We start from the raw sequence: 14,784 nt of genomic DNA on the forward strand, positions 1-14,784 counted from the left end.
TCCTTCAGAGACATGGGTCCAGACCAGGGTGAATTTCTGATTTCTTATCCAATGATCAAGATTTCTTTTGATTAGGGTCAGGAATAAACTCTGTTTCATGTAGCCAGGGAGCTTTTTCCAAAGGGCAGGGATCCTTTGAGATACATACTGGTCTCTCCAGCGTGTTCTATTTATGTCGCAAGCCAAGGTCAGGTCTTTAGATCTTGTGTTTCTGGTGCTATTTGTTTTGCAGATGTGCAAGGCTCCATCAGAGCTGGATCTGAGGATGCCTTATATGTTTGGTATAAATCATGTCTCAGTTACCTGTAGGGAACTGACTACATAGATAGGGTCTTAAGCCGATCTGCATAAGACAGGGTATTCATACCCTAGATTCTCCTTGTGAGGAACGTTTGAGGATGTTCCAACTGTTGTAAGTGTCTGGTTAAGTATATGCCAAAGGGGGCATTGTAGCCAATGATGAGTTTGATAAGGGTTGAGTAGAGTGGTACTACAACTTCCTCGGAACTGGATACTACACTCTTGCTTATGAGTTGGGTGATATAGAGTGATTTTCTTACTATCTTGGCTGCATGGTGGTCAACAGCCAGATTACTGTCTATGTATGTTCCCTGATCCCCATGTGTTGGGTCAAGTCGTAGAGGTGTTTTATTGATGGAGTTATTAGCTTGTGTGGATGATTTCACTAAAGGCACCATCTTGCATTTCTTTCTGCTGAGTTTTAATATGTGGCTTTGGCACCAGTCATTTGTGTTAGACCTCCTTGTAGGATGTTGCAGTCATAAGGAGAATCTATGATAACTCCCAATTTACAGTCATCTGCAAACTTGGTAAGCCAAACAGGAGCAGGCCCATGTAACCATTTGAAATGTCGGGACCTACTAGAGCAAGTCACAGAATGCGGAGATTGTATGGTTGAAAGAACAGACTTAAGTACGTTAAGTCTGAGATTTCGTACAATATTTGCTTTTCTCCATGGTATGCTAATCTTGGAGTTGGTATGTATACGTTTTTGGGGTTGGGGGGTTTAAAGGGAAAAGTGATTTTCAAGATTTGCTCTTCTCCTGTGTTTTCAGTTTTTTTTTTCTTCAACTTGTCAGTACTCAGCATTTCAAGTGCTGACATTTCATAGGGAGGCATGTGCCCAACCAAGAGCCCTGGGGTACTGTGATCCAGCCAACACTCCAGCGGGTTATGTAGGAATTTATACCTAGTTCTTAGAACTGGTCAATGATACCTGAGTGGGGTATTGCATTGAATGCTCTGGCCAGGTTTAAGGAAGGTAGCATGCACCATTTTCACCTTCCACAGCCTTGGTGACCCTCTTAAAGAAGTCCACCAGGTTGAGTAAGCAACATCTTCCCTTAAAACCAAACTGGTATGAGTCCAATGTCTTTAGGTTGACATTGTCTTTGTTGATCATTTCCAGAATTGTTCATTCCATGACTTTTCAAATCAGACCTGTCAGGCTGATGGGTGTGATGGGTCTGTAGTTCCCAGGATCAGTTGATGGTCCACCCTTATGAAGACGGATGACCATTTTGGCCCTCCATTCACTTGGTACAGAACTTGTTTTGAGGCTGTAGTTAAAGAGTGCCTCAGGTGGTCCTGCTAGGTCTTGTTTTAGGGTAATTAGGTGCAATCAGGGCTATTGTTGGGGCCCTTTGAAGTAGTGTTTTTGGCTTTAGCAAGCACCACTATGACATGCTCCCTGTTGATATTTGGGGAGATATGCTAGAAGGGATTTCTTGAGGTAGGGAGTTTGGGGGGAGTGGTTGTGAAGTTAGAGCTACATTTATCAGCCAGTAGATTTGCTATGTCACTGTGGTCAATGACAGTTGTGCCATTCACCACTAGTTCTGCACACTGCTGAGTGAGTGTTGCCTTTAATATTCCTGACATAGCTGAAGAAGGCCTTGTGATTGCCTGTAGCCTGGTAAGCTATTCCGACCTTGTAATTGACCTTGTTGGACTTTATTAGACCTCCTAGTCACTTGTTTAGTTGAATCACAGAGTTGTTGTCTCTACGGTATTTGCTCTTTCTGATTTTAGCCATGACGTTTTTGTTTGTTAAATACACTGTTAAAGTAAGGTTTTCACCTAATTTGTTTTTAGTGTTAGATCTGGGCTTACATCTGGTAAGTGTGGCAGCCTCTATGCAGCCATTTACATGTTTGTACAGGATCTCTGTAAATAATTCTGCATATATTCTTTGGGTTGGGTGTGGGCCGAATACTATTTTAATACGCAATTTGGAATCATGGCAAAAGTATACTGAGCTATTTCTCTGCTGCTGGCCAACTGTGACACTCCGGTGATTTTTTTATGATGATATGCCTATACGAGAACATTGCCGTTCAATGTTTACTGTTCGCGGAAAAGCTGTTCAATTACCATTTCTTTTGATAGCTGAAAATAGACCAGTAGTCCACTACAGGTCACAATTTTGGCACTTTTAATTACTTTTTCCCCAACACTTTCATGTTCCTGTTATTACCTAACCTGCTTAACTGTGATAATATTTAATTGGAATTATGTTTCATAATGTTAATTCTGTACAAGGAATGGTAAATAAAACTTCCAGAGAGAACAATATACAAGGTCCTGTAAGTACCATATTAAAATATTTGTCAAGACATCACGATTCTTACAATTTAAATCCATTAGAGTAATACTAAATCATGCTCCTCAGATACATACTGTAAAAGTGTGCCTTCAAGAAAAAAGTCATGCCACTTTTTAGCTAGAAGAGGCTCTCACTGTGAAGTGTTGGTTAGACAGTGTTTCATATGGTGATAATTCTGGAGTGAAATGGATGTGCTGGGGGCACAGGCTAGATAATAAAGGACAAGTTTCTATATTAGAAGCAACAAATTAAAAAAAGTGAAGATGATTATTTCTGTTTCAAGGAGAGAACACTAATAGGTTGTACTGCTGTTGGCAAGAGATGAAACTGGAGAAATGGGCCCTGAGCCTGAACATATGAGGTGAGGTTTGGTGAGATGACATCGCATTTTTAATGAAAACTGATATTATTTGACTTCAGATAAAGTATACCGGTTGATTAGGCACTCACTAAAGTTGTTAAGTTAGGAGCAGACTGCACCAAAGCATTGAAACCTTCAGTGCAGTTACCTGATGGATCTTCATGTTGTAATGGCTAGTTTTGTGTGATGAAAATTTCAATTTTACTCACAGTCAAAACCTAGGCTTTCCATTTGCTTTCTTTCATGGTCAAAGAATGAAGAAAGTTGGAAATGCTAGTTCTACAATCCTAGCTAATGAGTATGGGTAAGGAATATGTCCAATTAGATCCATACAGGAATGGCCAGTGGAGGCTGAAAAGATGATCGTGGTCCATTTCCTGTTGCATGTGAAAAAATAACGGTTTGCTTTGTTTTAGATTTTCGACACTGAGTATTTCAGGTAAATGGACTGGGCACTCCTGTTATCAGCTTTTTATTTTATTTATTTGTTTATTCTGTTTGTTTGCAATTAAAAATTTGAGCTCGGGACTGAGCAGCATCCATTCATTCAGGGATTTGAACATTCAAGTCATTTTAAACATTAAGAAGGGATGGCTTCACTTGGTGGTACTCTGTGGTCGGTAGGAGAATGTGAGATGTGTTTATTGAGATATAAAACAGTAGCATGTTTGGCAGGACAGGGAGAGCAAGCTGTAACGGCTTTACTGCTTCATTTTCAACTGATGTTAGTTGAAAGGACTGCAGCAGTGTGATTCTTAACTGAAAAAGATCCAATCATCATGTCTATTTCAGATTTTCTACAGTAATAAAGAGGTGCCTGGAATATAGCCACAAACCAGATTCAAGTCCCATGCTTCTGTTGGCTAGACTGGGAATCAAAGGTACTCATACCTCATTATGTAATTTAATTTATTTGTTGGGCTTAAATACAAGCAAACTTTTTTCAGTAATAGCATTTTACCTCAACACAAGCTTAACTTGTAAATTTGTGTGGATCAGAAGATACTAATGCACTGTGCTGAAGTAATCCTTTTTATGTTGATGGTTCATAGCTTTTCCAGTAGAGGGCAGTGTTGCATGGAAATACTGCAGCAACAGAACTCTGTGTTAAGCTAATACATTTTGGCACTTTTCTCCAAATGCATGTTACTGTTTCTCTTCTGAATGTCTTCTCTAGAGGTTTATATAGTCCTGTTTTAATCAGCTTCTGTAATATTTTATTCCTTTGTATTCAAGTTACACACTTGTGATTTGTTAAATCATTGTTGGCTGTTGAATATTGGATTATTACGCCATACACACGACCTCCCATTTGAAAGTTTCTTTTCTGTATTTTGTTTTGACTAGGCAAACACTAAGAGTGAATGTTTCTTATTTTTGCACCCATATCCTTCCATATTTTAATGAGTTAGTTTGGAGCATTAATAAGCCACACCTAGAATTTGAATGTCTGTTCCTAAACATCTGTACATGTTTTGTTGTAGGTCCCTTGCTACTCTTATGGCCAAAAGTTATCTAAACTAGCCATTCTGCGGATAGCCTGTAACTACATCCTATCCCTTGCCAGGCTAGCAGATCTGGATTACAGCGCAGAGCACAGCAACATGAGCTTCTCCGAGTGTGTGGAACAGTGCACTAGGACACTGCAAGCAGAAGGCAGATCAAAGAAAAGAAAGGTCAGTCTGTCTGTAAACCAAATAGTTTGGCTACTCTATACATCAGAATGTTTCTGTCTTGAGCACAGTCTAAAAAGTGTGGTTTGTCCTTGTCTCTGTGTCCATGGCTTCATCTAGCATTTTTCATTTTCTAAAAGGGTTATGCCACTGTTAGGATTCCTACATGTAAATGTAGCCCTGGACTCAGTCTGTACTTTGTAGACAAGATTATTTTGGAATCATTATCGGATTGCAGTTAATGCTATTAGGTTGATTCAGATGCATCATCAGTTTCTTTTTCTGTAAATGAAAAATCTTACAATCTGATATTGCTCACCAGATTAAAATTGCAGTTCTTCATAATTATGAGAGCAAGTGTCTCTTAAAGATATCTGAGATGTATCCTGCAAAAACATACTCACATTTGTTATAAAAGCATGGTAATGCCCAGTACAGTTGATAGGATGGTCCGCGGTGGTACAGCGGTAGCGTTGTTGCCTTACAGTAAGAGGTTCTCCTGTTCAATTCTCTGCTGGAGTGCCTTGTGTGTGGAGTCTGCATGTCCTCCCCATGGTCAAGTGGCCTCCGAAAGACATGTGTGAATGGGTGTGCCTTCGCTGAAGGTTGGGCGTCGGGCTGGCAACTCGGCACCATAAAAATTGACTGCCAATCATTAGCGGACCGGAGTTCCACTGTGGCAACCCCTAACTGGGAAAAGCCGAAAAGACAAACAATGCCCAGTACAGTTGATGGTAGTGATGTTGACTGCGTAAGACAAAATATAAGACTGTATTCTTCTAATTTTCACATCTACATTACAGTAAAAAGTAAGTGTTTGCAAGTCACATGTTATGTGACTTTATAGTATGTTTTATTAAATATTTAATGTATTTTAAGCTTTCTAGCAAAATAGCCTCACATATACAAGCAAGATGTACATAGAATTAAGTCTTTATGATTGTTTAAAGTAACATATGATTATAAGCATAATATAAAAACAAAGTAATCTGTAGTATAATTATCTTATTATATGAAAACATTTGCAAATTAAAATGTTGCGAATAAGTATGAATTGTCCTATATTTATCACACATTTTGTATCATGATGCATTTTTCCTTAATTGTAAATTGTATGTATTAGCATATATGTATAATTTATTTGTATCCCTCATCATAAGGTTTACCGTCATTTTATTGTAATATGTACCATTTCATAAATGTGGAACTTTTCTCCCCAGCTTCCGCTGAAAAAGGACTTGTGTCCAGTCAGACTTTCCCGTTTTTTTAATACCTCTGAAGAAGTCTGAGGATATAATCTGACAAAAGCGCTAAGGTTTTCAATAAATTCTGGTTCTCTGCTCCTTGTGTTGCTTGCTCCTTGCCTTCCTTGTGGTTCCAGACTTTCCTGGTAACCAAATGTAAAATAAAAATAAATAAATAAAATATTTTTATTGTACCATCTTGTTTTTAAGTGAACTAGGTGAGCCATATGGCAATTTTGCTTATCTGTGAGGCATAAACAATTGTACCTTAAATCAAAATAGTTACTTTCTTTTTGTAATGGTTTAAAAACATTAACTTTATCAATTTATTTTTTTGTCCGGGGGGGGGGGGGGTAAATCCAGTGTGTGTGTGTGTGTGTGTGTGTGTGTGAGTGAGAATTCAGGAAAAAAAAACTTGAGTTTAACTACAGCAGGTGTTTTCAGTTCTGAACAAGTGAATTGATTCCAGTAAGCTGTATAGTCCTATGAGCGCCCCAACTCTCCCACCCTGTCCCTACCACTAACCTTAAACATTGCACATTATCCCAAAACAGTGCACATTATCCCTAACCATAAAACTCCCTTTCACTCTCTACCCTAAATTTTCTTCTTCCTAAATCTAAATTCCCTGTTCTCTCCCTAACACTAAATTCCACAGTTGCACTGTAATCTTAAACTCACAGATCACTCCCTAACCCTAAATGTCCCGACTGCTTACTAAACATAAATTCCTCCTCCTACTCCCTAAACCTAAATCCACTGGTATATCCTAACCTTAAATTCCCTTCCATCTCCCTAAATCTAAATTCCTCATTCATTTTCTAAACCCAAATTTCCTTATTACTCCCTAAATCTAAATTTCCGAGTCACTTCCTAACTTTAAATTCCTCACTTGCTCACTAACCCTAATCTTTCCCAGTTCTCTAAGCTTAATTTTCCTGATTGCTGTCACTTCCTAATCCTAAATTCCCCTCCTGCTCCCTAAACCTAAATTCTCCTTCTGATCACTGGCTAAACCTAATCCTAAAAACTGCCCTCTAACCCTATGCCTAAATCCCTGAAGTCCGACTCCCTCCTCACAGATATTGCATTTACTCCAAGATGAGTTGCAGTATGAGCTACAGCCCTTGTGACCTGACAGCAAAATGAGTTCTCAGCTGAGACACTCAGGTCTGTGGACTGTAGTCTGTGAGCAGCCAGGACTCGAGAATTGTTGATCCAAAGCTTGCAACTCAGTGCAAGCTGATTGAGCTGGAAATTCTAGGAGGCAGGTTCTGTGAATGAAAAAAAAAACAAGGTCTGCAAAACACTGACCTCTAGATAAAGTTCAGCAATGCACATTGATGTACACACACACAAACACATGTATACACACACACACATATATATATATATATATATATATATATATATATATAAAACACAGCACTTCTGCTCTGTCTAATGCAGTACACGAAACTAATACAACAGCAAAAATAATAAAAATATATTGAAGCAAGTGTTTCAATTGAATGAAGAGAAATAAACTCCAGAACAGATATTTGAGTGCGCTTTCGTTCTTTATTGTATAAGAACTTCTTCAGAAATGTGTGTGTGTGTGTGTGTGTGTGTGTGTGTGTGTGTGTGTGTGTGTGTGTGCATATGGTTCCGCTGCATTTGACTGAACATATGTTTGTTTGACAAATGCATCCGTGTACTTTAATGTCGACGGTACGGATGGCCAAATGGTAGATATGTCGATGGTATGGAATAATGCAGGTAACTGGGGTTGGGGTGATAAGATGTTGTCTGTGTGTGTGTGTGTGTGTGTGTGTGTGTGTGTGTGTGTGTGTGTGTGTGTGTGTGAATTAGGGTTAGGGTCGAGGATGACTGAAGGATGGAAGGATGGGTGCTGTGTGTTTGTGTGCGAGTTTGTGTATTTTAGGGTAAGTGTTAGGTTGGGGGATAGATATTGTGTTATTTGTGTGTGTCTGAGTCTCTCTTGTGTAGTGACAGTGCTACAGGAAGTTTTAATGATCTTAAGGTATAAGGTTAGGATTGAGGGAAGGGGGAGCACTAGGGTTAGGGTTAGCACCCATTACTAAGGTGGTGCAGAGAGGCGGAGCCCCCTTGCCCTTTTTAGTATTCGGTGCTAACCCTAATACTGCCCCTTCCTCCAACCCTACCCTACACCTTAATGTCAGTAAAACCTTCCCATTATACTGTCACTATTTAGACAAATTTGAGGCTAGTGTTACTGGATGGGGGGATTAATTTGAATATTGGGAGAGAAAATAGTTTTCCTCTCTCAAAATTGTTGTCTTTTTCCTGCTATTGTACATGCTTGCACTTATTTTATCTTTGTTTTACATTCAACATTAGGGCAGTTCAGTCATCCACAATAGACCCATATGTATATACTTTTATATATCTATATATATTTATATCAATATCTAGTATATATATATATATATATATATATATATATATATATATATATATGGGTCTACTGTCTAAGTTCGAAAATACACTTCCTCAAACTCACACAGTAGACCCTGGGTTACACGAAAGTGCACTTAATCGAAAATGCACTTTCGCGAAACCCGCTTCAGCGAACGGGCTACTACTGACTTTAGTGCAGTAGTTACGGACCTTAGGGTTAGGGTGCGGGTCATGGCAAGGGGATAGCTAGTAGGGCTATCCCCTTACCATGTCCCGTGCACTAACCCTAAGGTCCATGACTACTGCACCACAGTGGAGGACATAGAATGTTTTCCTGCTGTCCTTCACTGTGGTGCGATCCGTTTGTTGAAGCTGAGTTCGCGAAAGTGCACTTTCGAATAAGTGCACTGCAATGCGGTCTACTGCTCTTTTTTGAATACGTGGTATTCAATGAAAAGCAGTAGACCCATATATATATATATATATATATATATATATATATATATATATATGGGTCCATGTCAGATCCACGAAAACTCACATTACCAATGACCAGATCACTGAGGTGAGATCACCGACACCACATATCCCCGACAATGGTGAGTAATGCGGAATGGAATGTATTCCCTTTTCCGCAATGTAGTGCGATGTTGGAGTTGGTATATTTAAGTAGGGGGGGTGGGGGGTGCAGGGGGGCTTGCCCCCTACTATACATGTTTCTGCTTATTTTTTAACTGTATTATGGAAACGGGAATAGTTTCCGTTCCGTAATACATATACTTACGTTTGTCGGGGATGTGTGGTGTCGGCGATCTCTTCTCGGTGATCCGGTCATCAGTAGTGTGGGTTTTCATGGATCTGACATGGATTCCTATATATATATATATATATATATATATATATATATATATATGTGTGTGTGTGTCTGTGTGTGTCTGTGTGTGCGTACATATATCTGTGTGTGTGTGTGTGTGTGTGTGTGTGTGTGTATATATATATATATATATATATATATATATATATATATATATATGTGTGTGTGTGTGTGTGTGTGTGTGTGTGTCTGTGCATATGTGTGTGTGGGGTAACCCATTTGTATTACACAAATATGGTGCAGAAAAAGCGCAGTAAAATTCAAATGCTAACATTTTTGTCTGCTGTACTAAATTAAAATGATTTATCTGGTTGCACCATGAACTACTGATTAGCATGTGCATCTGCCCTGACAGATAAAAGAACTGGAAGTGGGATCATTAGAAAAAGGTAAGAACAAATTACATAAAGAAAATGGGAATTGTGTGAACAATGCATGCAGAATATTGTTTTGGAGGAGGAATGAGGTTTAAGGGAAGGCAGAAATTGAATGAGCTATGTAATGTTTCCAGGGTTGCCAGACATCCCTATTTGAGCAGGACTGTCCCGAGATCAGCAGCCTAATCCAGAGTCCCGCACTGCCTGTTAAAATTCTGTTGAAACAGCCTCTGCTTTGTGATTTTTGATTGGCTCGTATACTGGCATATGGGCCAATCATAAATCTCAAAACAAGGCCACTTCTGTTCAATGCGAAACAGCAGGCTGTTCCACATTGAAAAGAAGAGGCTCTGCTATGTGATTTTTGCTTAACTCATATAGCAGTATATGAGCCAATCAAAAATCGCAAAGTGGAGCTACTTTTGTTTAATTCCACATCAGGTAGTTCCGCATGAAAGGCCTTCTTTTTTTTGGTCTTCACTTAGCAGGAAGACCTTTTTTTTTTTTTTTTGGTCCCTGTGTTTGACTGACAATGACTGTGTAGAATATTACGTGATGTATAATGTTTTCCACTGAAAATATGTCAGTATGGTTTGTTTTCATTTATATTAATGCTTGAATTAAAGTCTAAACCAACCATGATTAAAGTAGTAAACATTGTAACAGAAATAAAAGAACAGGAAGTGGGATCTTTAGAATTGGGTTGGAGTAAATTATATAGAAAAATGGAAATTGTCGGGACAATACATGCAGAAAAATGTTTTGGAAGAGGAATGAAGTTTAAGAGAAGGCAGGGATTGAGCTGTTTATGTAATGTAGATTTTATTATATTGCACAGAACAATATACATGATGCATAATGTTTGTAAATATGAACTTGTTAATAGGATTTCATTACTTTTATATAAATGTAAGTTTGCCTATGTCACAAGTGATAATTCAATAAAAGTGTTTATTTTTTTAAATGCTTGTCGCTCTAGATGACAGATGCAAAATATATGTAAACAAAGTGTACCAAAACAGAGTTTTGCATCCAAAGCAGCACATACTCTGTTCAGATTTGGAACCCCACCAGTACAACAAGTAAAGAATGCAAAACACCACATACAGATCAAACACAAAGTTAATGAATTTATCTTCAAAGGATAACACAAACAGCAATTGTTAGAAATTCATGCAGGAAGTCTTCAGTTGTAGCCAACACTATCTTCAAATAGATTTCAAAAGGAGTTAATGTAAGGTTTGACAATTAGTGCAGATTACTAAAGCCATGGTTTGTTAATGAAGTGCAGTGTGCTAAGGATCCATGGTTTGAATCATCCCACCTTCTTTTGCTGACTGTATGACCTTAAGCAAGTCACTTGTGCTTTAGGGCATTTAGTGACTTGGTCTAAGCTCCTTGATGGTATGTTAGACATCATGCCTAGTATTTACATATGAACCACAAATCTGAATGCAGTTTTTAAAAAAACATAACTTTCTTTAAGTGCAAAATGAAGAAATTCAACAGTAATCACTCTAACATTGTATGCTATTAAAAAACTCCACATATAAAGTTTTGTTTGTAACCACAGTCAGCTTCTTATGGACCCTACATTAACTAATGTAAGTTGTTGAGCTGCATTGTAATGGCAATGTGTGTAACACAGAATCTTCTTGACGGTCAATGCTGTACTTATAAATGAAAATCCATTATCCCTTGTTATTGCTGTGGAGCCCTAGTTTCAAGATTCTTAAAAGTTCTGCCTCTAGGAATTGTTTTCTCTGTGCTGAGAACAACCCCACCACTACCACCACCACACACACACACACACACACACACACACACACACACACACACACACACACACACACACTCAGAAACAAACACACACAAGTGCATGCTTGCACACACACAGACATTGAGACCTTTCACAGCATCACTTAACTTGGTTACATTACTATCAAGGGAAATGCAAGTCACTGCCCCATATGAGAACTTTACAGGTATGGCTGTCCACTGCCAAAGAAGAAATGTTAGTCAAAAGTAAAACCACCATTTACCTTTTGAAATGCACATAGATGTATAAGTGGAGTATGACAATCACTTAAGTAACATTTAGTTATTTTGTTGTAAATTATAACTTTAGGGTCTTATGAAAACATGCACTCAGAGAAATGACAGGAGACATTTTGGTGACAATGGATCTGGGGTTCTCCACTGGAATACTGATGGATTATATATCTGCTTGCAAATGAACTGATTTACTTATGTGTGTAGGATAAGGATGAATATGTGAAAATGAAAATGTAAAGCAACAGTCACATTATATAGGTAAACAGAGTAGCTTTATTTGGTGCAGCCACTGTATAAAAGGAACTTAAAGTTGTTATAAATTTATTTTTATTTATTTTACATTTGTTGACCGGGATAGTCCAACTGGATACATGTCCATTTTCAGCAGAGGCCTGGGGAGAAAAGCTCCACTTACAACTTTAAGAATAGTTACAAACTTATTAAGACAATAAACTTTTTGAAACATATATACACAGCGAAAATCATTGTTACAGATAAACATATTGTTTTGTTCAGCATTATACAAAAATAGAGTGTTACTTTCTTCAAACTAGAAAAATAGTATGGAGTTGAATAAAAAAACTATTTATGACATGATTATATTGCATGTGTTGTACTTGTTTATAAGTAAACCAATCCTGTTCTTGTAAATTAAACTCATTCTTGAGTTCCATAAAACTCTTACATCTGGCCCATCCTCATTTAGAAAACTTTGTGGCTATTTTTTCAACCCTTTCTGGATGTATTGAATGCTTACTACTTTACTTACTGAATCCATTACCATGGGATGATGGTAGATGCAGTCTGTAGGTCCTCTACCACAGGCTTGACCACTAACCTGTAAGCTGCTTCTATAAACCTGCCAAATCACTCTTTAGGTAGTTACATGGGGAGTCTTCAACCCTTATCCTCTCTTCATTTCCAAAGACTTCACTATACAATCTGGTCAATGTAATAAGATGGGAAATGTGAAAGGCTATGTTATATCTTGGTGTATGGGGGAGAGTCCCACCCCCATATAGTCTGAGTATATTGGCTACTGAGGCTGGCATTTTTCTCCGATCCCCTCCCAGAATAGCATCTTTAATTAATACTTGCACATGAGCTATTCCCTGGTTTGTAATTGAAGCTGGTAAATTCCATATCAAATAGGGCACGTGTGGTAATATCATAAACTGGACTACTTTGATTTTGCCAGAAGTAGCAGAAAAAAGTGTTCACCTTTGGTAACAGAATATTTACTTTATCTATTACTATTCTTATCTGTTGTGACACCAAGGGTTACCCCTATTTTGAGGTCTAAATACTTAGATACGTCTATAAACGAGATGCCTCCATAACATAATTATGGAACCTGCGTGCCACAATAAATCATAGCCAATTTAAAAATGGTACATTCCATTTCTGTGACCCTACTGAAAAAAAATGGAATATTTATAGAACACTATCAAACACTTTAGGAAGGCTAGAGCTCATTAATACTCAGTTGTCAGCAAACAGAAAAAAAAATTGGTCACTCCTTCCTGGGAGAAAAACATATTCAAAACTGTTCTAAGCTAGTGTGCTAGTTCTTCCATGACTACTAGAACGAGATCTGGTGAGAGGGGCACCCTCCCTTGGTATCCCTTCCAGTTGTCCCTGGCTCTGAAAGGCCTCCATTCCCCATTACATGTGGTAGTTTTTGGTGAGTGCCAGATAGCATTACTTATCTTTTCTAAATGCTGAAGGTGAATTGTTGTTATGAACGGAGTTCCAAATAGCAGTGAAGGTGCTATGAAGTTCCTTTCACAGACTAATGTCATTTTTACTGTCTTTTGTGAGGGCAATATCATCTGCATGCAGAATACAGTTGGTATGTGAAAAGTTCCAATGAAGATAAGTTATGAAATGAGAGAAGATGTAAGTATCAGTCACAGACCCTTGAGAATACAATTAAAACAGTCCCAGAGGTGCAGGTATTATCAGATCCTAGGAGATGAAGGTACATTCGCAGAGATCACTTTTAAACTAGTTCTAGGAGGGTGAAGGTACATTCACAGAGATCACTTTTAAACCGGTCCTAGGAGGGTGAAGGTACATTCGCAGAGATCACTTTCAAACCGGTCCTAGGAGGGTGAAGGTACATTCGCAAAGATCACTTTTAAACTAGTTCTAGGAGGGTGAAGGTACATTCGCAGAGATCACTTTTAAACCGGTCCTAGGAGGGTGAAGGTACATTCGCAGAGATCACTTTTAAACCAGTCCTAGGAGGGTGAAGGTACATTCGCAGAGATCACTTTTAAACTAGTCCTAGGAGGGTGAAGGTACATTCGCAGAGATCACTTTTAAACTAGTTCTAGGAGGGCGAAGGTACATTCGCAGAGATCACTTTTAAACCGGTCCTAGGAGGGTGAAGGTACATTCATAGAGATCACTTTTAAACCAGTCCTAGGAGGGTGAAGGTACATTCGCAGAGATCACTTTTAAACCGGTCCTAGGAGGGTGAAGGTACATTCGCAGAGATCACTTTTAAACTAGTTCTAGGAGAGCGAAGGTACATTCGCAGAGATCACTTTTAAACCAGTCCTAGGAGGGTGAAGGTACATTCACAGAGATCACTTTTAAACCGGTCCTAGGAGGGTGAAGTACATTCGCAGAGATCACTTTTAAACTGATCATAGGAGGGTAAAGGTACTTTCACAGAGATCACTTTCAAACTATTGCAAGATCTCATAGGAGAAATTTGTTTCTCTGAATTTGTGAACTTGTAGGGAGTGATCAACAGTAGTGAAGGCCTTCGTGAAATAAAGGAAGAATGCAGTTATTTTGCCTTGCTCCATATTGAAGAAAATGTTGTCTGTGACCGAGTAGGTGGCTGTGTTAGTACTATAACTGGGTCGGAGCCATGCTGCCTTTCTTTGAGAATGTTGTATTTTGAAATTTACTCAAGAATCTGGTCATAAATAATATCAAGGATTTTGATGACAGGCCAAAGGTTGAAAAATAGGTTGGAAGTTATTAGCTGAGGACAGGGTGGAGACTTTTGCTAGGGGTAAAATTACTGCATGTTTAAAATTGTGCAATTGTAGGATTTTGATCATGAAGGTTAAATTAAACGAAAGGAATGAGACTTGCAAGTAGTTTACTAACTAACCTAAAACTACTGGGGTGAAT

The 14,784-nt window shown here is 38.4% G+C and overlaps 1 protein-coding gene across 1 annotated transcript in view; it reads left to right on the forward strand.

The window, feature by feature from the left end:
- Positions 1-14,784, forward strand: part of ATOH8 (atonal bHLH transcription factor 8) — a 109,453-nt gene that overhangs the window by 11,481 nt on the left and 83,188 nt on the right. The window contains exon 2 of the mRNA XM_044062328.1: positions 4,472-4,663. Coding sequence (XP_043918263.1) covers positions 4,472-4,663 — 192 coding nt within the window. The remainder of the gene's footprint in view (positions 1-4,471; positions 4,664-14,784) is intronic.

Source organism: Protopterus annectens, chromosome 2.part1, assembly GCF_019279795.1.
Source record: "Protopterus annectens isolate FY-2018-M chromosome 2.part1, PAN1.0, whole genome shotgun sequence".
Classification (NCBI taxonomy): domain Eukaryota; kingdom Metazoa; phylum Chordata; order Ceratodontiformes; family Protopteridae; genus Protopterus; species Protopterus annectens.